The 25,645-nt window shown below is 31.0% G+C and overlaps 2 protein-coding genes across 2 annotated transcripts; both read left to right on the top strand.

Moving 5' to 3' along the window:
* The first annotated feature begins 8,281 nt into the window (after window positions 1-8,281).
* Window positions 8,282-10,968, top strand: LOC135949865 (eukaryotic peptide chain release factor subunit 1-like). The gene has a single exon (XM_065499312.1). It carries the CDS (start codon window positions 8,332-8,334, stop codon window positions 9,646-9,648), a length of 1,317 nt encoding a protein of 438 aa, XP_065355384.1. The 5' UTR covers window positions 8,282-8,331; the 3' UTR covers window positions 9,649-10,968.
* Window positions 10,969-19,066: 8,098 nt separating this feature from the next.
* prg (piragua) lies at window positions 19,067-21,348 on the top strand. The gene is made up of 2 exons (XM_065501329.1): window positions 19,067-19,402; window positions 19,459-21,348. Exons 1-2 carry the CDS (start codon window positions 19,166-19,168, stop codon window positions 21,211-21,213), a joined length of 1,992 nt encoding a protein of 663 aa, XP_065357401.1. The 5' UTR covers window positions 19,067-19,165; the 3' UTR covers window positions 21,214-21,348.
* The last annotated feature ends 4,297 nt before the right edge of the window (window positions 21,349-25,645 follow it).

The raw sequence follows: 25,645 nt of genomic DNA, 5'->3' as shown, positions 1-25,645 counted from the left end.
AAATATCCCAAAAATGGGAATTTTTAGTTTTTTGACTATAATATCCATACCAGGATCGTGGTTATCGGAACCCTTTACAAAATAATTAAAAACATATTGGGCCATCTAAAATTGGTTACTATGTTTTAATATTGAATACATCCTCTTAGAAAGTTTTTGCGATAAATTAAAAAGAATAAAACGGATTTTTTCCCAAAAAATTTGCGAAAAATCGCCTTTTTAAATTTTTTTAAATTCGAATGCATCATTCTTTTTAAACAATTCTTTATCTATTTGACACATACATCTGTTGTTACTCCATTAATGGAAAAATTGGAGAAAATCGGGAAATATTTGGATCAGCTATTATTAAAAAACTGGAGTAGGGTGGGTAAAAATTTTGAATAACTCCTAAGCTATAAGAGATAGCTACGACGAGGTTTTTTGTAGTGCTCGATGAGGAGATTCTATATGTGTAATTTTTTTGAAATCGAACTCATACCAAGAAATAGAATCGTTTTAAAAATGTAACATGCCCGAGGTGTCCTACTTTTTTTAACCCAAATTTCCAATTGTGACTCAAACTAGCATGAGTTGGACCAAAAAGAGAATAAATTTATTTAGCCTGAGTACAATATATTGTCGTTTCTCGATGACTAGGAAAAATTCGAAGAATTTTTTGGAACTGGGGTTCTCGATTAATTAATCCTTCCTCTAGGACAGCTGTATAAAGTACTTGTTGATCGTATAAATGACTTAGATGTCGTATTTCCTGGTCAACCCATCTACTGGCAAACTAATCCTAGGAAAATTCATGGGGCCAATTCTCGCACTCGTAATCGAAATAAATTTCTATATATTTTATTCGATATCGAATAAGAGAATCCCAAAAATATAAAAAAAAACTCGCACGTTCGAATAAGTATTTGATTTCCAAAAAAAAAAAAAATAAGTCGTAATTCAATATTAATGCAAATATCATATGATCTGTCTGCCGACTATTCCTCTGTTCATTCGAATTTTCAAATTCCGATGAAACAAAATTGCATATTTCTAATTCAGATTTCGAACGACTTCTTCTAGAAAAAAGACAATTTATAAGAGTGTGGAAAACAATAGATCACCTGCTGCCATCTACCAAGAAACTGAAGAATGCCCTTCATTTGAAAGAGGATCGCAGAAATAAAAGTTACATTGAAAGTTTAACGAATACAAAATATACGTTTCCCTTTGACGAGTAGCAAGGAGCATAAAAACACCGATAAAGGGACAAACTCCATTGAGAAATTGTGATGTCAAGTTGGGCGCGAATTGCCGAAAAGAAAGCATTGATCTTTGCCGAACATTTTAGAGACATATTTAAACCGATTGTTTACAAAAATTTGAACAAAAACAAAACACATGCAAAATGTACACTCAAAGTACATAAAATTTTCAGAAAATTAGCGAATTCACCTAATCTATATATGGGGGATTTCATGTCAAGTGAACCAACTTTTGAAATCGATGTCTTCCGATCGGGATGAAATTTGCACCAAGGTTAGCTCTATTGGATAGTAACTCAGACACAATTTTTCAACAACATCGGTCGAGAACTCTCTGAGTTATAGGGGGTAAAACTTTGACAATTTGGTCAAACAGGGGTTTTTTCTTATCCATGTAACTTATTACCTATTGTTCTTAGCAAAATGTGTTCCAAATAGTATAGATAGCTATTTCTTCGATCTTTCGAAAAAAAATATTTAAAAAAAAAAATAAAAAATTTTTAATATTTTTTTTCCGAAATCAAAAACTTTTTTGACTTTTTTTTAAAATACGCTATTTTTTTTTACTTTTTTTTTTTCTTAAAATAAAGTTTAGATATTTTCCTTGAACACCTACTTGGTCGCTTAGTGGGATGCGAGTGGGATATCTATCAAAATAAATATTTTGTAACTCAAAACATAAAATTTTTGACTTTTTTTGCAAAATCAAAAACTTTGTTGACTATTTTTTTCAAAATGGACCCTTTTTTAATCTTTTTTTTTAGGTCAAACAAAAGCTTAGATATTATCCTTGAAGACCCTTTTGGTCGCTTAGTGGGATGCGAGTGGGATATCTATCAAAATAAATATTTTTTAACTCAAGACTTACAATTTTTGACTTTTTTTTTTGCAAATACGATTTTTTTTCCAAATGGGCCCTTTTTTTAAAATTTTTTTTGTAGTCAAAAGAAAGCTTAGGTCCATTCCTTTAAGATATTTTTAGTCCCTTAGTGGGATGCGAGTAGGATATCTATCAAAATAAATATTTTGTAACGCAAGACATACAATTTTTTAATTTTTTTTTGCAAAATCAAAATTTTTTTCCAATATGGGCCCTTTTTTAATTTTTTTTTTTTGCTCAAAAGAAAGCCTAGGTCCATTCCTTTAAGATATTTTTAGTCCCTTAGTGGGATGCGAGTGGGATATCTATCAAAATAAATATTTTGTAACGCAAGACATACAATTTTTTAATTTTTTTTTGCAAAATCGAAATTTTTTTAAAATATGGGACTTTTTTTTAAAAATTTTTTTTGCTCAAAAGAAAGCTTAGGTCTTTTCCTTTAAGACCTATTTTGTCACTTAGGAAGATGTGAGTAGGATATCTATTAAAATAAAAATGTTGTAATTCAAGACATTCAATTATTGACTTTTTTTTTGCAAATTCGAATTTTTTTTCAAAATGGGCCCTTTTTTAAAAATTTTTTTTTAGTCAAAAGAAAGCTTAGGTCCATTCCTTTAAGATATTTTAGGTCCCTTAGTGGGATACGAGTGGGACATCTATCAAAATAAATATTTTGTAACTCAAGATATACAATTTTTGATTTTTTGGCAAAATCAAAAACTTTTTTGACTTTTTTTTAAAATGGGCCCTTTTTGTAATTTTTTTTTTTGCTATAAAGAAAGCTTAGGCCTATTCCTTTAAGATGGTTTTGATCGCTTAGTGGGATGCGAGTGGGATATATATCAAAATAAATGTTTTGTAACTCAAGACATACAAGTTACATGGATAAGAAAAAACCCCTGTTTGACCAAATTGTCAAAATTTTACCCCCTATAACTCAGAGAGTTCTCGACCGATGTTGTTGAAAAATTGTGTCTGAGTTACTATCCAATAGAGCTAACCTTGGTGCAAATTTCATCCCGATCGGAAGACATCGATTTCAAAAGTTGGTTCACTTGACATGAAATCCCCCATATATAAAAATGAAATGGTCCATGTATGGCCATTTTGGCTGATTTTTTTTTATTCGATTCGAAATTTTCAGGAGATGGTTTGTAAAGAAAAAAAATTCAAAAATTCCGGGTAATACTCGGAAATTCTTTTTTTTGTGAGTCCAGTCAACTGTAATAAAAAAGCTCCCTAAAGTATGCAGTACAAATTTAGATATTGTATTTACAAATAAATAAGAACAGGCTGTGCGTGGGTTGGAGAAACTTGAAGAACTAACATTAGTAAATGCTACCGGGCGAAGCCGGGGCTATCAACTAGTTGTGAAAAAATAAAATCGATATCTCATTTTGTTCCTATTACATGTGGCTTTGCGATATTCAATCAATCGAAAGAAGAACATAAACCATGATACAATAATTGTAGAAGGTAGAATCACTAGGGAGAATTTTCAATATTTAGCCCTATAACGTCAAACTTTGATTTTGATTTTTTTCATATTTTTTTATATTTTCTTTTGTTTGACGTTACAAGAATTGTATAATTGAGAATTTATTTTCTACTGGGTGTACCTTATGTTGTTGTATCATGAACATAAACTACTCAATTTTATGTATATCAAACAAAAAAGTTAAACAATGTAATAAACCTGAACATGTTTTGTCGTTTTCGATTTTTCATGAGTTTTTTAAAACACAAAATTTTTGTATTTTCACGTAAAAAATATATTTTTTGCTCCAATTTGTTATTGTAACTCCGAAACTACTAAGCCGATTAAAGGTTATGCAAATTTGAACTTTTCTAAGTTTACTTTAATAATATCGGACTAAGCCTAAAATTTAAAATTTGAACCATATTTGTACTACTGGAACCACAATACATCAAAATTGTGTAGTGGTTTAAAAAGCCCCTAAAATTTGTTCGATTTTGTTGCCCTGTGTAATGAATGGTTACCATTCCGAAAACATCCATCTAATTAGTAAACAGATTCATGATTGTAACTAAATATTAACCTTGACAACAAATACCAAACTTAACTGTCACCGGTTACTTTACTTGCAGTTCAATCAAGTTTCTCAAGATTAATTTAATGTCATCTCGAGACAAAGTGAAAATACTATGACTAAAAAAACTAACAAACATCTTTTACGGCAGATGGCATGAGATTTATATGTTTTCTTTCAAATTGTTCGCCATCGAAATGATCGTAATGTGTACGAGAATCCGTTGTTACAACTGTGACATTCAGATTGTTGTGGCAACATCGCTGTTAAACGACTTTGTGTAGTTCATTCCAGACATTTCTCTAGTTAAATACAATTAAAATAGTTTAGTTTTCATTTGATTTATGGCGACCATTTATATGAAAGTAGGATTTTCAAGACATACACGTGGCATGTAAACTATTTAGTGTAATGTACACTTGAGAGGCAATGCTACAATAGGAGTACTTGTATGTGACATTCATCGTTTAACAGTCATGCTCCATCTTCATATGAGAATATAACAAGTAAGAAAGCTATATTCGGCTGTGTCAAATCCATAATCAAAAATGTTTCACAAATTTACAAGAACTAAAACGTGCGAAAAATTATTAAATTGTATTAATGTACTTAATAACAACAAGTATTGGCGATCTATGCAACAAATCTCCTTAACTCATCTTAAATTGAAATCCAACAAATGGCAAGACAAGCAGGAAACAGAACTAATTGTCCCACAAATTGTCTGCCATTAGTATTGGCTTCAAGATAAACCGTCAACATCATAGTTAACAACATGTCCCACGGGTTCGCAACTCAGTTTCCTATTAACCGTTTAAACTACTTTAATCGAATTATAATTGAATTCCCTTTATAGTTAGTATCAATAGATAGCATCAGTAACAACATTGCAACAAATGAGATGTGAATAATGATCAATGGAATTAATTTATGTTTTAATATTGTTTACATTAGAGGATGATCACAATCAATGATCAGATTTTCTGTAAATGGAAAAGTAAAATACTACCTATGAGGTAGTTTATTGGTTGTGGATTAACTGATGAATTAAACTTTGTTTAAACCTATAGGTTTAACTTTATCATATGACCACCTCATCCGCCGTCATCTGGCTACAGATAATAAGATTTTCGGGTGCGAAGTCAGGTCGGAGGAGGCCGTGCTTTAGTTTTGTCCGACACTGTATATTAAAATTGAGATCGAGATGCAATATAAAACAGATGTTTTAACGGGTTCAGTTAGTTGAAGTTATATAAGTTGTCTTTTAAATCTATGTATGTCCAACTTACTTAAGACAATTTGAGTAACAATTGTTGGAGTTACAAATTAAAAAAATTCTTTAAGAAATCTCCAATGACATTGTCATTTACGTCGAGTTCAAATGAATAATGACAACATAAAACAAAATTTGGAAAACAATTTATTTGCTGGCTCTTAGAAACATCTGTTTTATAATACATCACGATTTTAATATACAGTTTCGAACAAAACTAAAGCACAGATTCCCCCGACCTGACTTCGTACCCGTAAAACATATTATCTGTATCCAGATGACGGCGAATGAGGTGGTCATGATCAAGACATAACGGGAACTGGAGCTGCATGAATTCAAATGATAAGTCGTTGGAAATCATCGGTAAGAGTGGAATCAGCACGTCTTCGCCTTTGCATCTGCCACCGATATTTGTTGCCTCAATTAAATTTGGTGAACATTTTTATTGGTCAATCTTGTTCCGTTGCATAATTTTGGCGCATTATCGATGATCCAACCTTCAATGTTAATACATGTGGTGGCATTCCGACTTGATGTAATTAGCGGTATAATGTAAAAAAATTTGATTTTGCCATGCCCCTCCGCAACCAGACCGAAATCAAATCCAGCCGTTTTTGAGTCCATACGGAACATACATACCCAAATTTTTATATATACATACAGATTATGGGTTGTCGACTTTCATTACCCTATGTCTATACCTGATAAATTTGTGTCATGATAAACGTCAAAATGGTTGTCAAGATAAAATATTATCAGGTATAGTCTCCATTTATTAGTATTATTGCTTCGTTATGACAAAATTGTTAGTCCTTTTGCTCAGTCAACTTTGTCTTGACAACAAACGTGATTATTTGTTATGGTAAATATTTGACATTTATTTAGGATTTACAATCTCCAATAATTCTATCAGACATGCTTTCGAGAAGTATCCTACTTAAAATCGGTCCACAAATGGCTGAGATATGAGGAAAAAACCAGGACAACCTAGATTTTTGACTTATATCTGGATTACTAAATCATTAATACAGACAATATGGATATCTAATGATAGATATTTCAAAGACCTTTGCAACGACAAATATAAGACCATAGTACGTTAGACCTACAATGGGTCAAAATCGGAAAAATATTTTTTAATCCGAAATTTTTTTTTACCAAAAACAAATAATTTTTTTCTTAAATGTAAAAAAATAAAATTTAAATAACAATTCGAAAAAGAGGGGGTAAGAGTTTTATAAGAAATGTCGTTATATGAATTCCTGGCATATCATTTTATGATCCGATTCTCACAATAATCGGTAATTTTTGTTTCTAAAGTTTTATTAAAAGTACTGTATATTGAATTACACAAAAATAAAAAATACCTTTAAAATCCCGTTTTTCATAAAACCACATTTTCCAAATATTCTCTTCAAAATCCAACTTTTGCTGCTCCACAATACACTCCACAAAACATCTGGTTACGTTAGGCGTGGTACACAAGGATGTTTAGCACTGCTCAAGATCATTTAAATTTATAAAACGAACTACTGCTGTAAATAATGTAAAATATGTATAATAAAATTATTTTACTAAATCATTAAGCTTTTTATGTTATTAATATTTATTAACAACATTAAATAATCTCCCACGCATACAATTATTGTACATATTTTATATAATTTTTGGCGATTTTCCTAAACTTATTTGTATTCCAGATCACACAACATCCGACAACACTAAAACATAGAATGTGTGGATTCCATTTAAAAAAGTGGGGACGAGGCAAAAATATCAACCCTGTGTATTATATTAGCTTGATGTGCTGCCAGAAACACAAAGTAATCATGCCCAGTTTGGGAATGTTTAAACATTTTGGGAGAATAATATGAGTTGTTATAAAACTTTTAACACTATAAAGAAAGAAAAATATTAAAATTACTTGGAAGAAAAAATATAAATCTTATTTTTATTGCAAAACTTTTGCAATTTTTCTTCCACAATTTTTAGAATTAAATCTCACAAGCACATCCCAATAAGCAGGAAAGCCCCAAAAGTTAAAACACTTGAACATTTTGTTGGAATTTGACTTGAATGCATATATAATTATGTTTTAAACTTGAAACATATTAGAAAAAATTAAATATTTATCAAACAAAAAACATATGGCTTGAATTTATGTTTCCTTTTTACGGGAGAATGCTATTTTGATATAAAGTGTAATACGTTTATTGCACTTGCTTTCAACTTGAATTCCAGAACCTTATAGATAGCTGAGTCGATTAAGCCATGTCCGTCTGCCTGTTGAAATCAATTTTCTGAAGACCCCAGATATCTTCGGGATGCAAATAATTCTGTCAGACATGCTTTCGAGAAGTTTGCTATTTAAAATCAGCAAAATTGGTCCACAAATGGACCAATTTTTTTAAAAAATATTTTAAAAACTAAAATTAAAATTTAAAAAAACAATTCAAAAAATTTTTAGTTTTAATCCAACAATTTTTCTGAACTTGGTGATCAAATTGTAAACATAATTTATTGAAATTCGCTAGTTAAGAAATTATTTGTTAGTATATGTCAGTATCATTGATGTGAAAATATTCTCTTTAAATTGAGTTTATAATCAGACTGAAATTCTACAAAATTATAATTAAATTTTATAATTATTTAAATTATTTCATAGAAATAATTTTGTCTGCTTTAAAAACTACAAAATTTTTGTATTTATTAGCAAGTTTACATAATTTTTGGGCATTTTCGTCTACAACACAGGAATTAATGGCGAAATTAATTCTGGCAGCTCTACGATCGTTATGATTTTTTTTAATTTAACAATTGGCAACACTGATAAAATTTCTTTTTATTTTATAAACGACAAGTGGACAAAAGCAGCAGCTAACCATGTCTGGAGAAGAAACGTCAGCTGATCGTAATGTCGAAATTTGGAAAATCAAGAAGCTCATCAAGAGCTTGGAGATCGCACGCGGCAATGGCACCAGTATGATTTCATTAATCATTCCACCCAAGGATCAGATATCTCGTGTAAGCAAAATGTTGGCCGATGAATTTGGCACAGCCTCAAACATCAAGTCGCGTGTCAATCGACTGTCAGTTTTGGGTGCGATTACCTCGGTACAGCAGCGATTGAAATTGTACACCAAAGTGCCTCCCAATGGTTTGGTCATCTATTGTGGTACCATTGTTACCGAAGAAGGTAAAGAAAAGAAAGTTAATATTGATTTTGAGCCATTCAAACCGATCAATACGTCATTGTATTTGTGCGACAATAAGTTCCACACCGAAGCACTTACGGCACTTTTAGCTGACGACAATCGTTTTGGCTTTATTGTGATGGACGGTAATGGTGCCTTGTTCGGTACCCTACAGGGCAATACACGCGAGGTATTGCACAAATTTACCGTCGATCTGCCAAAAAAGCATGGTCGTGGTGGTCAGTCCGCTTTGCGTTTCGCACGTTTGCGTATGGAAAAACGTCACAATTACGTGCGTAAAGTTGCCGAAGTGGCAACGCAACTATTCATAACAAACGACAAACCCAATGTTGCGGGACTCATTTTGGCCGGTAGCGCCGATTTCAAAACTGAATTGAGTCAGTCCGATATGTTCGATCCTCGCTTGCAATCCAAGATCATCAAACTCATTGATGTTTCGTATGGCGGTGAGAACGGTTTCAATCAAGCCATCGAATTGTCAGCCGAATCTTTGCAAAATGTGAAATTTATACAGGAAAAGAAATTGATCGGACGCTACTTCGATGAGATTTCCCAGGATACGGGCAAATACTGTTTCGGTGTAGATGACACACTGCGCGCCTTGGAATTGGGTTCTGTCGATATATTGATCTGCTGGGAAAATTTGGATATACAACGCTATGTACTGAAGAATCATGCCAATGCCTCGGCGCCCACCATTTTGCATTTAACGCCCGAACAGGAAAAAGACAAATCACACTTCACAGACAAGGAGACGGGCGTTGAAATGGAACTGATCGAATCACAGCCTTTGCTCGAATGGTTGGCCAACAACTACAAAATCTTCGGCGCTACTCTAGAAATCATTACCGACAAGTCTCAAGAGGGCAGTCAGTTTGTGCGTGGTTTCGGTGGCATTGGTGGCATATTGCGTTACAAGGTCGACTTCCAAAGTATGCAGCTCGATGAATTGGATAATGAAGAATTTGATTTAGATGATTATTAGACAATTTTTTTTTATTTACAATTACCACAACTAAATACAAGACAAACAAAAAAGATGATAAGTTTCTTGGCTGAAAAAAACAAACTCAAAAGAGGATTAAGAAAATAGTCATATTCCAAAATTGGCTAAGCACATACAGCTACACATGCAATTTCCAATTGTTCTGGGGGAAAAGTTAAAGGTAAATAAAGATTGATTTTTTTTTTGTGTAAAACTACACAATTTATTTAATTTAAAATGTGTCGAAGTCAGCAGAAATTGAGTATTAAATAGTTTTTCTTTATTTATTGGCAAAGAAATTGAAAAAATTTGTGTATTTTTTTTTAATAATTAAATAAATTATAAAATGTTTAACTGGACAAAGTTTAATTTTAAAAAATTACACAAACTTTGAATATTTTCTGTTGTTGTATGGCCAAAAACGTTAAAATCTTATTGTTTTTGTTTGTTTATTTGTTTACATGCTAATTTTACTTGTTAACAATATTTTGTTTATTTTCTGTATTGAAACAGTAAAACATTAGCATAAAAATTATACGTCTACTACCATTTTTAAAAGAAATTATCTCATGTTTAAATCTCAATACCTCTGTCGGCCTAGCTGCTTTTTAAAATTTTGTATAGTATTTAAAAGAACTTTAACTTTTCTCTAACCATTGGAATTGTTGTGGTTACGGGCTAAAGGATGTCAACTGGTTTCAGAGGGACTAAATTTGAATACCAGCCTTTGACATCAACTCAAATCCTTTTAAAATTTATCATCTTCAGAACGGATTCTTCCATATTTCCAAAATAAAGAAAATTCATCTACCAGTCAACTATCTATATTACACAGCAAACATATTGATATATTATTAATACGAAAAAAAAACCAACAAACAAAGAAAAGTAAAAACATCATCTTAAATGATCATTAGTTTAAATTGGGTTTAATTTTAATTTAAGTGGCCTTTTATACCCTTAAAACTTGCTGATAAAAAGGAAATAAAATTGCTCCTAACTCTTTTGAAACTCTTTTGATCAAACTCAAGGATTGGTTGTCAAATTTTTTTTTTTTGAGAATATTTGTTTTTATTATGGAAAACTATATATATATGGCCTTTTTATACATAATAAAAGAAATATAAAATAATTTACAACTAAAAATCATGTGCGCCAAATTTATTTTATTTATTTTTTTAAATATTTTCAAAAATAACTCAGTAAAAATTGTATTTTAGCTAATAAAAAAAAACAAAACAAAATCGCCTTAAGAAACCCACATTTGTAATAAAGTTTTCTCTAAAATAAAATCCAAGAATTTGTCTAGAAAATAGTAAATTGTTTTTTTTTTTTTTTGCTGCAAATTGTTTCGTACTTAGGTTATTTCTTAGAAAAGGATATAAATAATGATGATTCAATTAATTGTATTTTATTATACTTATGTTTTCTTATAATATAAAGAGGTTGGCTGTTGGTATTCATGTTTGATTTACCAGTACACACCGGAATAGTATGGTTAAGCATGTTACAAACAATAAAATATATAATCAGTGAGTCATGCATCTTTGTGCAATATGTAGTACAAAGTGTGATAATACTTTTTTAATAGATTTAAATACTTAGAAAGGTACTAGCACTTATTTGTGAGAATCTATTGAATGATCTTCGGCGACAAACTATATTTTAATAGTTTTTCTGTAAATATGAGGGTATTCAATTAATTGGGTTTCTTGTTTAATGGGTTAATCGAGCAAATAATCTGGGTTTAGATTTAATCGGTTAATTTTAAATTATTCGATTAACCGAATAATTTCTATTTTAATTTTAAATTGAAAAGTAAAACTTATATAAGCATTTTAAAACAGGTTTTTTTAGGTTTTCAGGAAGATCTCAAATAATTTTTTTTTTTAAAAATAATATAATTTAAATGCTTTCCTTTTAAACGATTTTTTATTTTTAATAAAACTTGACTTGAAAAAACTCTCTCAATGATTGTAGATGTTGGAGAAATCGAAAGTAAGGTATGATTAAAATATCCAATTTTTCAGTAATTTTTTTAGTTTCTTCTAAGCTTATAAAATCATCCATCCATTGGAGTACTTTTTGGATTTTTTTAGATTTTGAATACTTTAATAAGTAGTTTCATTAAGTTCTGATAAAATACTCGTTTCAGTAATGTCTTCTGTTTAGTCTATTACCATATAGAACATTCTAGTTTCGGTTTTCGTTCTATTATATTTCAGAAAACTTGCTAGAAGAGAATGTTCAAGAGTTAAGAAATAAAATTTTGTGTGTTTAAAATTATATTTCTATATAAAGTGCAAAAAAATCGGTTAATCGTCACAAATTAATCGGTTTATTTGTTATTTGAGAATCGTCAATTTTAAATTATTCGAACAATTAATCGACCAAAGTTTATCGATTTAATACCCTAATAAATATACACTTTTTCTGAAAGTATAGAACAATTTCTTAATTCGGAATTAAAAAATATCAGCCGTAAATCTATAAATCATAGCATTTATTTAAATAGAATTCATTAATCGTTGAAATAAATCATAAGTGGTTTCATTTCAAAGTGGAATTGATATTTGATTGTAATTATTTGGTTTTCGAAAATTTTTAATCAATACCAAAACACTATCGGACAATGCAAAATACTTAGGAGTTATTCTGGATAGTAAACTATCCTGGAAACCCAATACCCTTTCATGGACGTCAAAAGCCTTGAAGGCTATGTATGTCTGTAGGAAGGCGATAGGTACGCAGTGGGGTATTAGACCCCAGTTCGTCAACTGGCTATGTGATACGGTCATTAAGCCGGCACTATTTTATGGAGTTTCTGTCTGGTGGAAGGCATTTGACAGTGGCTCGACGTGTATGCTATTCGAGAGAGTTTTAAGGAGAATGGCAATCCTGATAACAGGAGCTTTAAGAACGACCGCAACAAAGTCGCTCTTTACTATATTGAACTGGATCCCTGTGGATCTAATGGCAAGAAAAATGGCATTTACTTCTGCCTTTAGGCTAAACGCGATTGGTGCGTGGAAACACGCTCCATATGGTCACGCCAGCATAATAGGTAGTATTCAGACTCTTCCGGAGAATATCGATTACTGCATTTCTAGGCCCTTCATAGCGAGGAATTTCGATTTCTCAATTCCGCAATGAACGGGCCCTTACATGACACAACGGGTCTCTCAGTCTATACGGACGGTTCTGTGAAGGGAGATCGAGTTGGCGTAGGTGTCTATATTCGGGAACTCGATATTAGGTTATCTTTCAGACTTCCGAACGAATGTAGCATTATTCAGGCTGAATTATCGGCCATCAAAAGGGCGACTAACTGGCTTAGTTATAACAAGATATCTGACAGGGATATTTGTATATATACTGACAGTCAGGCAGCTATAAAATCCCTGACAGGTGTATACTAGGGTATTCGAATTATTCGATTTTTCTCTTGTTCGAATAAAACGAATAATTCGAATAAGAGATTTTAACTTGTTCGAATAATTCGATCACACGTTTAAAATTAATCGAATTATTCGAATAATTTAATTTTTTTTAAAAAAGTAAAGAATGAAGTTTTGATGTCGGTTTTTTAATATTTTATTGTTAAAGAAAAACAAAAAATAACGTTATAGTTAACAATTCAATTATCAAGTATTGATAATGTTAAAAAACATTCGAAAACAAAGTCCATCATTAAATTTTCAACAGAAATATTCTGATCAGATTAACTCCAGAACAATCTACGTAAAAATTGACTAGCAATAGTTTTCGATTTGGAGATATGCTTTATACAATATAAACGTATTAAGTACTTTTCTATGTCATTCATTAATTCGGGTTTTAAATTGAGTAACTAATTCTTTAGTAAATTAATTATTCACTTTTTCTAAATTATTTATAACAAATTGTATTATACATCAAGCTCTATCAACGTTGCCGAATCTTTGCTTAATAAACTGGTCTTGGGGAATTACACAATAATTTCATATCATTAAGTTTCATATCATTGTCAGTGAACGTGGCTAATTTGAAGTCAGGCAGTGCATGATTGACGCATTTACAAATACGCAAAAAGTTTATTACCATGTTATACAAAGATGTTCAAAATCATGTATAAGACGAACTTCATGCTTTTCTTGCAACAAAACGTTAGTTTGCAATATTTGTGTTTATCATTCGATTTATTAAATATTGTGCAACACTTACGTACGCGGTTAATAATATCACTTATATACATATATTTTAAGATCATGGCCTTCATCTATTTCAATGTAATCATTATAAATGTCATCCTCAATATCACTTTCGATGACCGTTTCAAAATCACATTCTCACATTCAACTCTACTTTAATCCAAGTTAATATTTTGACTATTAATTGCGATTCTTCTAATATTTCGCCAGCTAAATAACGAATAATTTATTCCGTACCTTTTATTTTCATTGGTTCAAGACCTAAGTTAAAAATTTTGAAAGATATGTTTTTAGAATTGTAACTTGCAGTAATATTTATATATTTATAGAAGGAGCAATCGGAACACTCATCTACTGTGATCGAAAGTCCCTTTGTCTTTAATTATTTGTCGAATTTCAGAAACAATACCATTTTTGTGAGTCATTATTAATTATTTGAATTTGAAATTATGAAAAATTTTAAGCAATTTAACAAATTTAAAAATAATGAACATTTATTCGTTTTATTCGATTATTCTACATAGAATTGTTCGAATTATTCGTTATTCGAAAATGGCCATTTTTAAATTGTTCGAATAATTATTCGTAAGAAATTATTCGATTAATCGAACGATCATTAGTCGAATGAATACCCTAGTGTATACACAACATCAAAGTTACACATACGAGTGTTGTTTTTGTTTTCACATATTTTTTTTTACTAATACATTCGCACCACTTAGGTTTTTGACAACTGAGTTAGGTCTTTGACAGGAGAGTTTCCGCACTATGTGTTTTCTCTATGACCAAAACCTTCACATTTGTTTTAATATGAAAAACGCTGTCAAATTAAAATTAGAAATACAGAAATATCAAATATTTTTGGAATTAATAAATAACACGGAATCTGTAGAACCTATAACGAAATCAATTAAAATAAAAACTACAGAATTGAAACCATTCCGAATAAAATGTGTGACAGGCATGTATGTTATTATTATATTAATACAAACCGAATTAAAATATTTGTTCTTCTTTCAGTTTTGTTTTACTTTTAATCATTTACAAAATTAATTGAAAAAAAAATACCTAAGCCTTTTTATAATAGATGTAAATTAAAATTTAATCATTAAATATATTTTTAAATCCTTTTTGTAATGATTTGAATTAATGAAAATTCGAATGATTTATTAAGGAATTAATTCGGCATTCACCGACAAGAAATTAAAAGTTAATCAACAGTTTTTTCTTGTATTATTTAAGATACATAAATATTCAAAATTAATTAAATTAAAGAGTTCAAGGCTTTCCTTAGTTACGATGCCGAGATACCGGACTACAAAGTTCAAGATCTCGTTTTGGTCAGTTGTGTTTTATTTCTAATGGCATCTTCTCATTACAATTTATATTTCTAAGAGTATTTGTGCAAATACACTCTTACCGCAAAACTTTTGCTACTACAACAGCTAATCATAAAATAAATGCAAAAGAGCAACAAAAAAAAACAATTAACGGTCAAATTTGTATTATCTTTTAACGATATTTTAGATAACGACACGCCAGACATTTATTCTCATTATCTCTACGCTGACGATCGCAACTGCTTGACATTTTGTATTTTAAAAAAAGGTTAATAAAATAAACTAATTTAAAAAACTCTGTTATTAAAGAAATAGTTAAAATTTTATATAAATTTTCCAAAATGTGTAGCGTCACGTCAGATATCTATTAAAAAAGAAAACACTAAAAGTAACATTAAAATTTAAACAAAATATAAAAAATTATGTCGTTTCTGTTTTTACAACTATTTTTATTTGTCTCCCTCCCTCACAACACACCAACTATATAGTCTCGTAGCATATGCTGGTTCCAAAGACCTTGATCATCCCGTTCAAATGTGGGACAGTGGGGTCGATCAAAAGAAAAGTAATAAATCTATCGATTGCAAGAGATACAACGTTGACCATCAGATGTCAACGTTGACCATCATTAGTTTGCAAAGCTTTGTAGAGCTCGTAACTTGTAAACTGTATTACAGATGGCAACTGATCAAATTCGCAACCAGAAATTTGTGGTTGGCTTCTGATAACGTAACTTAAGTTCTGTTGCCATCCATAATCGACATATAATTTATCTCTAACCCCCATTAACACAAAGCCTGGTTCTGGCCTAACTAATAGTTATACTGTCGGTTAAAAATATTTTTGTATGAAAACTGTCAGTTTAACCATTAGTTAATACATAACCATACTTCGTGTTACTGGGGGTTATACATTAAAAAATATTTAAGCTTAAATTTTCGATTTTTAGCTAGACTTTCTCGGATAACATTTGCGATTGTGACTTGAAATTGCAATAGAGGTGTTCTGTAAATCTATCTAAACAGCTAAACTGATTGTTTTGAAATATGAAGAGCATTTAGAAAAAATCTATGTAAAAGGTTACTTAGGACCTTTTACATAGATATTTGGTTAAATTTGGTTCTATAGGACGTGAGGAGTATTTATTTGTGTTCTTTAAAATCTAACGCTATGTGTGGCACCACACAGTGATATGTTTTCAATTTGGACGCACTACATAAAACCTCTTCGTAGCTATTAATTATCTCTTATAGCTTAGGAGATATTCGCATTTGAAAATTAAATTTTCAACATTTTTACCCACCCTACTCCAGTTTTTTGATGACGGCGATATTCCCGATTTTCACAATAGATGTATATATCAAATAAAGAAAGAATTGTTTAAAAATCATGACTGGGTCCAAAGTTACATGCATTTGAATTTAAAAAAATTAAAAAAGCGATTTTTCGCTATTTTTTTTTATTCTTTTTAAGTTAACTAAAAAATTTCTAAGAGGATGTATAATGAATTTTTACTGTTGAAAAGCTAACTTTACATCAAATATTTTAAATGAAAAAAAATTTATAATTTTTGATACCGAGGGGACCAGGTCCATTCAAAAAACGCCAATTTTTTATGTAAAATTCAGCTTTAGGGCAAAAATTCTCAAATCGCATAGTCGATATCAAAATATAGTAACCTATTTTAGATGGCCCAATATGTTCTTAATTATTTTGTAAAGAGTTCCGATAACCCCGGCCCTTGTATGGATAGTATAGGCAAAAAACCAAATTGCGGAATACTTGATTACAAATTTCAAAATTTGTTTTTGTTTTTCCATTTTATATAGAAAAGTCTACATACATAACCGTGAAATTTCATCGAAAAATATTCATAAATAAAAATTTTATTTCAATTTGAAAAATTAGTATCTATTAGGGTATTCAATCGATTAACCGTTAATCGGTTAACCGATTAATTTTTGTCGGTTAACTGTTCCAATAATTTAAAATTGACGATTTTCAAATAACGAATAAACCGATTAATTTGTGTCGATTAACTGATTAACCGAAATGTCTCTTTTTTGCACTTTATACAGAATTATTTTTTAAAATTTAATTTCTTAACTCGTGAACATTCCCTTCTAGCAATAGTTATTTGAAGTATAGTACGGAAACTGAAACTAAGGAATTTGGAAATGACATTTTTTCTAGAATATTCTATGATGAACTTTGTGATAATGAGTTGAATATGAGTAATAGACGAAACTAAAGACATTACTGAAACGAGTCTTTAATCAGAACTTAACGATACTATTAAAGTATTCAGAAAAATATGCTTAGAAAAAACTAAAAAAAGAACTGAGAAATTGGATACTTTTTATTGTGCCTTATTTTCGATTTTTCCAAATCTACAATCAGTGAGAACTGAGAAATTGGATACTTTTTATTGTGCCTTATTTTCGATTTTTCCAAATCTACAATCAGTGAGATAGTTTTTTCAAGTCAAGTTTAATTAAAACTAAAAAAAATCGTTTAAAATTGAAGCATTTAAATTGCATTCTTTTTTTAAAAGATTATTTCAGAAGATCTCCTTAAAATCTAAAAAAATAACACACATGTGTATATTTTTATTTATTATTTTGTTGAATTATTATGTTCTTGTTCTTTTTAGTAACAAAATGCTTATATACATAAGTATACAAAATTCGTGTTTTTCTTTTCAATTTAAAATTAAAATAGAAATTATTCGGTTAATCGAATAATTTAATATTAACCGATTATTAACCGATTAAATCTAAACCCCGATTAATTATTTGCTCGATTAACCGATTAATCCACAAACCCGATTAATTGAATACCCTAGTATCTATGCAAAAACTCAATAAAAGGCATTTTTTGTCATATTTTTCAAAAAAGTATTCCATGAATTTTTTAATTGTCAAAAGTTATATACATTTTTGAAAAGTAGACAAAATCCTCTATCCTTTGATATATAACATGTATACCTTATGTTTTTTATGTGGCAAATTAATTACGGAAAACTTAACAACTCGCAGATAATTTACCTAACAGAAAATCATAAAAAAGTATGTTGCCTACATAACAAGATTTTTATGAATGTAAATAACAGTGCTAGGTTAATTCTCAACGAGTTGTTAAGTTTTCCCTAACTAATTTGCCACGTAAAAACATAAGGTAGACGTACAATAAATACATCAATGGATAGAGGATTTTGTCTACTTTTCAAAAATTAAAAAATTCATGGAATACTTTTTTGAAAAATATGACAATCATTACGCCATGTACAAAATGTTTTCATACAATATACCAAAAAAATATAGACAAGTGGCACCACTGAACAGCTGACATAGAAATTAAAAAAAAAAACAAAAAAGGTAAACAATTAAAGTAACAGCGAAATCTAAATTATGGTGGAAAAATGGGAAAAAATAAGATTAATATCATAATTAGGATATTTTGGTTCTAATTTTATTGATAACTGTTCAATAATTGCAAAATCTCTGCCAATATCTTGTAACATAAACATTTTTGACTTTGTGTCGAACTTTTTTACTTGGTGAAGAAAAACTGATGCTGTTGTTAAATGAGTTAAAAACAGCTTCAGCTGGTTTTATATTTACAGTCGACTTTAACGTCAAAAGTATATTTTATCTTGTCTATGGTAGACCTAAAGTCCACTCTTAAGTAAAGACGACTTTTTTTCTCTTAAAATATGATTTATTTCTGACCATGATTATGGGCCATTTTTTGAAATTTTGTAAATAAAGTAAATATTTATATCTCAACAACCCTCGTTAAATTGGCAACGCCATTATAGTACCATAAACTACAACTCTGTTAAAACTGTCAACAAATCGTACGCAATTTCACAACTGTGTGGAAAAAAATATGCCAAACACATTTCACAGAATTTATAAAAGAAAAATATTGGAATTTATGAAAGTAAATTCAACATTTAAACGTAATTATATTTTAAAATAAAATATGGTGGATTTAGATAGTGTGGAGACTACAAAGCCCCCACCAAATTTAGCAGAACAAACATCACAGGAATTATCTAACAAGGAGACAAAACAACAATTGTGTCGTCTTTGTTTACAGCAAGAAAATGAAGCTGACGCCGATAAGATTGTGGACATTTATGAAGAACCAGGTGTCGATGAAAAGGGTGATAAAATTAAGGCTGTGGAAGAGCTTCTATATGAATTGTTTAATATAAAGGTAAGTTTGTGGTGTTTTTGGACAATTGTTCTAGTTATTTTAAGTTTGTTTTTCAGTATGACAAATCATGCACAAATCTGCCACACATTATTTGTCATCGATGCTGGGATATGGTGCAGGCTTTTAATAGCTTCCGCAGTTTAGTTCAACAGTGCGAGGAACTGTTGCAAAAACGTTTGAAGCTGTTACAAACAAATGCATTTTTGTTAGAAAATGAAGAAAGAAGACCTGGCTTAAATGGTAATCCTGGAGTGTTTGTGCCCGATGATGATTGTGAAATTGAAGAGGTCAATCCAGAACAAGATTTTGAAAGTTCTGAGGATGACTTTTCTATGGAATCGGATTCAGAACCCGAAGATGTGGTTTTGCCGGTAAAAGCAAATGAACCGAATTTACCCCCAACAAATGTTAACACAAAAGTTACAAAGGGCGCGGCGAAGAAGAAATCTGCAGTTGTTAATGCAACAGCAGCTGAGCCAATGGTTAATAATGATTTAAATGTTCCCAAAGAAATGCCGCCCGCCAACATGCTAATGGAGCATATGAATTTGGAGTTTTCCATTAAGAACACCTACTCCTGTCAATACTGCGATATGTCATTTACCACACAAAACGATTGTACAGATCATGAATCACGTCATGACCCTAAAGCGCCATTCCTGTGTAATTTCTGTCCCATGCGTTGCACCAGTCGCCAAGCCTTGATTGGTCACATTAAGGAGATCCATGATCCCGAACGGCCGTATGTCTGTGCCATATGCAACAAGGGTTTCTGTAGACGTTCTGATCTTAAGAAACACTCTATAGTCCACACAGGTGTTAGGCCATTTGCCTGTCCCATTTGTGCGAAAAGTTTCTCACGCAACACGAATCTTACCAAACACATGCGTATACACAGCAGTATTAAGCCTTATGTCTGTAAACAGTGTCCGCGATCATTTTCCACTGCCACGGAACTTTTGCGACATGGACGCACTCATTCCGAAACTAGAACTTTCAAATGTTCTAGATGTACGGCAACATTTGCGCGAAAGGATAAGTTACAAATGCATGAACAGGCTCATTATCGCAAAGAATCCGAATTTCTACTAAATCAAGCTAAACAACCGGGGCAACAAAATTTGGCTGTATTGCCACAGTCGGTGGAAAATATGGAAAATATGGTATTGCCCATTAATCCATACGCCAATGCAGATATTAATCAAGCCAGAACAACGGAAGATATACAGCGATCATTGTTTGCCGCTAATCAGTTTCCACAAACTAAACCAGCATTTCAGAATAATAAAAAATCCTCTCATGGTCGTATACATACCTGTGACATATGCAGCAAATCTTTTACCCGACAACGTGATCTCCAACGCCATCAGGCTTTGCATTTAGATACGCTCTTCACATGCAAACAATGTGGTGTTGGCTTCAGTCGTCGAGAGAAGCTGGCCCGTCACGAACTGGAGCATCATGGTCCCCAGTACCCTTGCGAAATATGTCGCATAACATTCCACAAACGCGAAGAATTGGAAATGCATTTGAAAATGCATGAACTACAACAAAATGCCGCATTGTCTGCCCATCAAGCAGTGCTAAATGCTGCTGGCGTACCACTTTCGCCCTTGGAATTAACACAAATCCATCATCATACGGTGTCACAATCATTGCAGCAACCACAACCTCCTCCACTACCGCCAGTGGTTCCGCTGGCTCCTCAACGTCCATCGGCTTCTGACATCTCCTTCTACAGCAACATGGTGCCAACCATGAATTTAGGGTTTTACAGTGAAACACGGCCCGAAGATCGTAATGGGATTTAGGTTGTTGGCAGTGTTAATTTTTAAAATATGGCTTGGAGTTTATATTATTATTATCATCTTAATTATTTTACTTTGTACTAATTCTTTTAATTTTAATAAATTTGTCATATATTTATTGATATTAAACATACTAAATTTTTCTTGGAATTTATTGGTTTTTTCTTATAATTTTGGGTTATTTACACAGCCCAATTATGAATAAAAATTCCCCGGAAGTTTTTTCCCTTTTCCCATTTTTCCTATTCAAATTCAATGGGAAAAAATTCCCGGGGAACAAACTCCCGCGGAATTTTTTATTCATAATTATGCTGACAGATTTCTTAGTAAAAATAAAAGGGAGGATAACATAAAAACGAGTAATGTTTTTGGAACTATTTTTGTTTATAGTGTAGTCGTTACTCCGACTAGATTTTCAGACAAATACATAAGTATATAGCCCAATTATGTGGGAATTTTTTCCCTTTTCTTATTTTTAACCAAAGTATACTTTTTAACATTGAATTTGAATAGGAAAAAAATCCCGGGGAACAGATTTGAATGTATTGGGGAGATCTGGATAGATAGATTTAAAGTGGTGTGTACTATAAGAAATACATTTCCACTCGGAGATCCGTAGAATCCATTGTGATACCCTTTAGAAATAGAATTAGGTGTGAACTAGACGTGAAGTGAAGAAATTATTTGAAAATGAAGAAGTAAAGTGATATAAAAAGAAAACTCAGTCTAAAAAAACAGGAAATAAGTATAGGCTGGGATTCTCAGAGTCCTAAATAGTCAGCCTATTCCCCTGATAAAGCCTAATAGATTACTTTTTTTTTATTAGACAAAGTACATAATATTTGTATTCTCAAAATGTTGGCCTCAGCGCCAAGAAGGCATTTTTGAGGCAAGTTGGCACTTAGTTCATAACTAGCTATATCCCTCAGTTCATCATGGAATCTTTCCCCTAGCAATTTTTTCCTGAGACCCTGTAATCTAGGACAGTTACAGAGAACTACTAAACGAATATTCAGATTTTAAGTGTTCAAATTGTATTAAACACCAAAGGAGGGGTATAGTATCCTCAATTCCTCAAAGGTGGGGTACCTCGGGTATGTGAAAAATGACAATAAAAATGAAAAAACTGTTTAGTAATTAAATAGACTAAAAAACCGAAATTACCGAATTATCTTTAAGTAAGACTGAAATTTTTTTCAATCTGCGCAGTCGTTTTAGAAATATATATTTTTTTTTGCAAAATTTTTGTTTTTTAAAACGCCATAAAACATTGGATTTCATTGGTGATTCCTTTTTAAGTTTGTAACCCCCATGTAGATACAAATCAACTCAAAAGTTTGAGTCAAAACACTTCAGCACTGATTATTTGAGTTTCATTAACGAGCTACAAAAGATTTCGAAATAATTTGTATTAACCTTATTCAATTAACCTTTATTCAATGAAATTGAATATAGTTTTTTTTTTTAAAAAAAAAAAGTTTTCATTCTATTTTGTCATCAATTGAACATGCAGTTTGTTTGCATTAAGTAATTTGTAATTAGTGACTTACACACGAAAAATAATATCAATTAAAAAATAGTTTATGACGTTTTCATCAGAGCTTCGAATTAATTAATTCAATTTCAGCTTAATTCGCTAAAATCTTAATTAAAAAAGGGCGGCAAATCATTCCATAAATCCATTTGCAAGAATCTAATTCTTTAGCTTCATACAAGTCTATATGAGGAGCCGTAGAACAAAATTTACTTTTTCGAATTTTTTTACAAATTGATTTTTTGATATTTTTATAATATTTGGGTTGAAATCTTTTAGAAACAATCAATTTCCCAAAATTTTCAAATTTTCAAAAAAGTATACTTTGTTCTGCGGCTCCTCATATAAAGCTACGTTTCAGCATACACCGTAATCGGCACCGAAAACGAAATTCCATACATTTGCACCGAAAAAAAATTCGTTTCAGAACATTTTTTCGGTGCAAATGTATGGAATTTCGTTTTCGGTGCAGATTACGGTGTATGCGGAAACGTAGCTTAAGTATATATAAAAGAGTTACGTTACTAACTGATTCAACATCGCACAGCCCAAAAACGATCTCGTTGGCTAGTTCAAATTAACTCCACGTAAGATGATCATGCACTCAAATCGCTCGTGCTGAATGTCCAATGTGGCATAAGCTGTGTGGCATGTAGCGCTGTTCTGTTGAAACCCCATGTCGTTGTTGTCCATATCATCCAATTCTGTTCAAAATAAGTTGATAATCAACGACCTATAGAGTTCGCCGTTGACGATGATGGCCTGGCCAACGTCGTTCTCAAAGAAATATTGACCGGTGGTGGCCAGCCCAAATCCAAGAGCGGGATGCATTGACCGCTTTTGGATCTCATGTGGTATCGTCCCAAATTTGACAATGATGACGGGCGTTCAAACGGAAAAGCAAAATTGGTGCTTATATTTCTAATGGTACTTACAGGTCCCCTTATTGTAGATTAATATACCCTTCACCTTCGTGAGAAGGGTATATAGAAGTTTACCATTCCGTTTGTAATTTCTACATTTTTAATTTTCGACTCTATAAAGTATATATATTCTGGATCCTTATAGATAGAGGAGTCGATTAAGCCATGTCCGTCTGCCTGTCTGTCTGTCCGTCTGTCTGTTGAAATCAATTTTCTGAAGACCCCAGATATCTTCAGGATCCAAATCTTCAATAATTCTGTCATACATGCTTTCGAGAATTTTATTATTTAAAATCAGCAAAATCGGTCCACAAATGGCTGAGATATGAGGAAAAAACCAGGACAACCTCGATTTTTGACCTATATCTGGATTACTAAGTCATTAATATAGACAATATGGATATCTAATGATAGATATTTCAAAGACCTTTGCAATGACGTATATAAAACCATAGTTGACCAATTAGTCAAAATCTGAAAACATATTTTTTAACCCGATTTTTTTTTCACCAAAAGTTTTTTTTCGCTAAATATTAAAAGAAAAATTGAAAAAACAAAAAAGAAATTTTTAAAATTTAAAAAAAAAAAATTTAAATTAAAAAACATTTCGAAATTTTGTTTTTTTCAAAAAATTAAAAAAACAATGGAAAAAATTTAATTTGCTTAGACCCCTTTCACACTAGGCAATTTAGTTGCGCAAGTCTCTTGTGTTTGTAGATGCCAGAGGTAATGTCGGGTTAAGGAGAAGAAAATTGTACATGCTGTTTGTTGTTGGGCTAGAGACTTGCGCAACTAAATTGCCTAGTGTGAAAGGGGTCTTACCTAAAAATATTTAAAATTTTTATTTTGAAGTATAATTTGGTGAAGGGTATAGATTCGGCACAGCCGAATATAGCTCTCTTTCATGTTTTTCATTAAATTTGATATTGTTTTTAATCATTTACAATTGAATAGAAGTGCATATACAAAATATTCAAAACTATTTGTAATAAATTTGAATTGTAGAAAAATTTAATGATTCAATAAATTGATATTAGCAATTTTGTAATGGATTTGAATTAAAGAAAAATTTAATGATACAATAAGAGGATTTAATACTATAGAGCAGTAATGTTCACGCCATACAACAATTGTTTGAAAAATTTACACACATTTGTTACGCTCTTTTAAAAACTTTTGTTCATTCATCGTTTAGCTCTCGATGAAAACACATGCGACGGACTATCGTCATTTTTTTCAGACATTTACTAAGCATTGTTGTTGGTTGTTTTTGGACGAAGCATAGCAAACACAAGCGTTTCAATTGCAATTGAACACAAAATAACAAAGTCAAAATTAAATAGAATTTAGGCCGTATAATGCATAATTTTTCTTTTCCTTAAAATTTAAATTACATTCATTAAATAAATTGGTTATATGTGACAAAAATTCTAAATCTAAACTTTCATTATTTTGTTCTTATTTTAAATGTTTGACATTATGTTTGCTGGGTAGCTCTCTCACCAATACATCTTCATTTTTATTTTTGAACATCACTGCTATAGAGAATGAAATATTTGAATTCAATTAAGAATTTATTCTTTTGAACCTTTGTTTTTCCTAAACCAACTTTCCTTCTAGGGTTAATTGCAATATTATGTAAGTTGCTAAAATTAAAACAACGTTGTTTCCGACATTCACGCACATTTTTATAAATGTTCATTGTACATAAATATGTACAACTGAACGTGACAAAATAAATGTTTTAAATGCATGCAATTTTATCATGATTATCACATTTTCCACTTTTCAAAATACCTACCACATACTCTTTAATGAAATAAATGTAGAGGAGGTTTTAGTCAACTTAGAAAGTACACTGTGGAGAGGTGAATTAGCTTGAATTGATTTTTGGCAAACTCATTAAATTACACCCCCCACACAACAATAGATATTGACAGGATTAATTTGCCATACATATCGTTTAAAGTTTTGTGCA

This window comes from Calliphora vicina, chromosome 2, assembly GCF_958450345.1.
Source record: "Calliphora vicina chromosome 2, idCalVici1.1, whole genome shotgun sequence".
In the NCBI taxonomy this organism is placed as follows: Eukaryota; Metazoa; Arthropoda; class Insecta; order Diptera; family Calliphoridae; genus Calliphora; species Calliphora vicina.
Note: the sequence above shows the minus strand (reverse complement) of the source record. Positions and strands in the feature narration are given on the sequence as shown.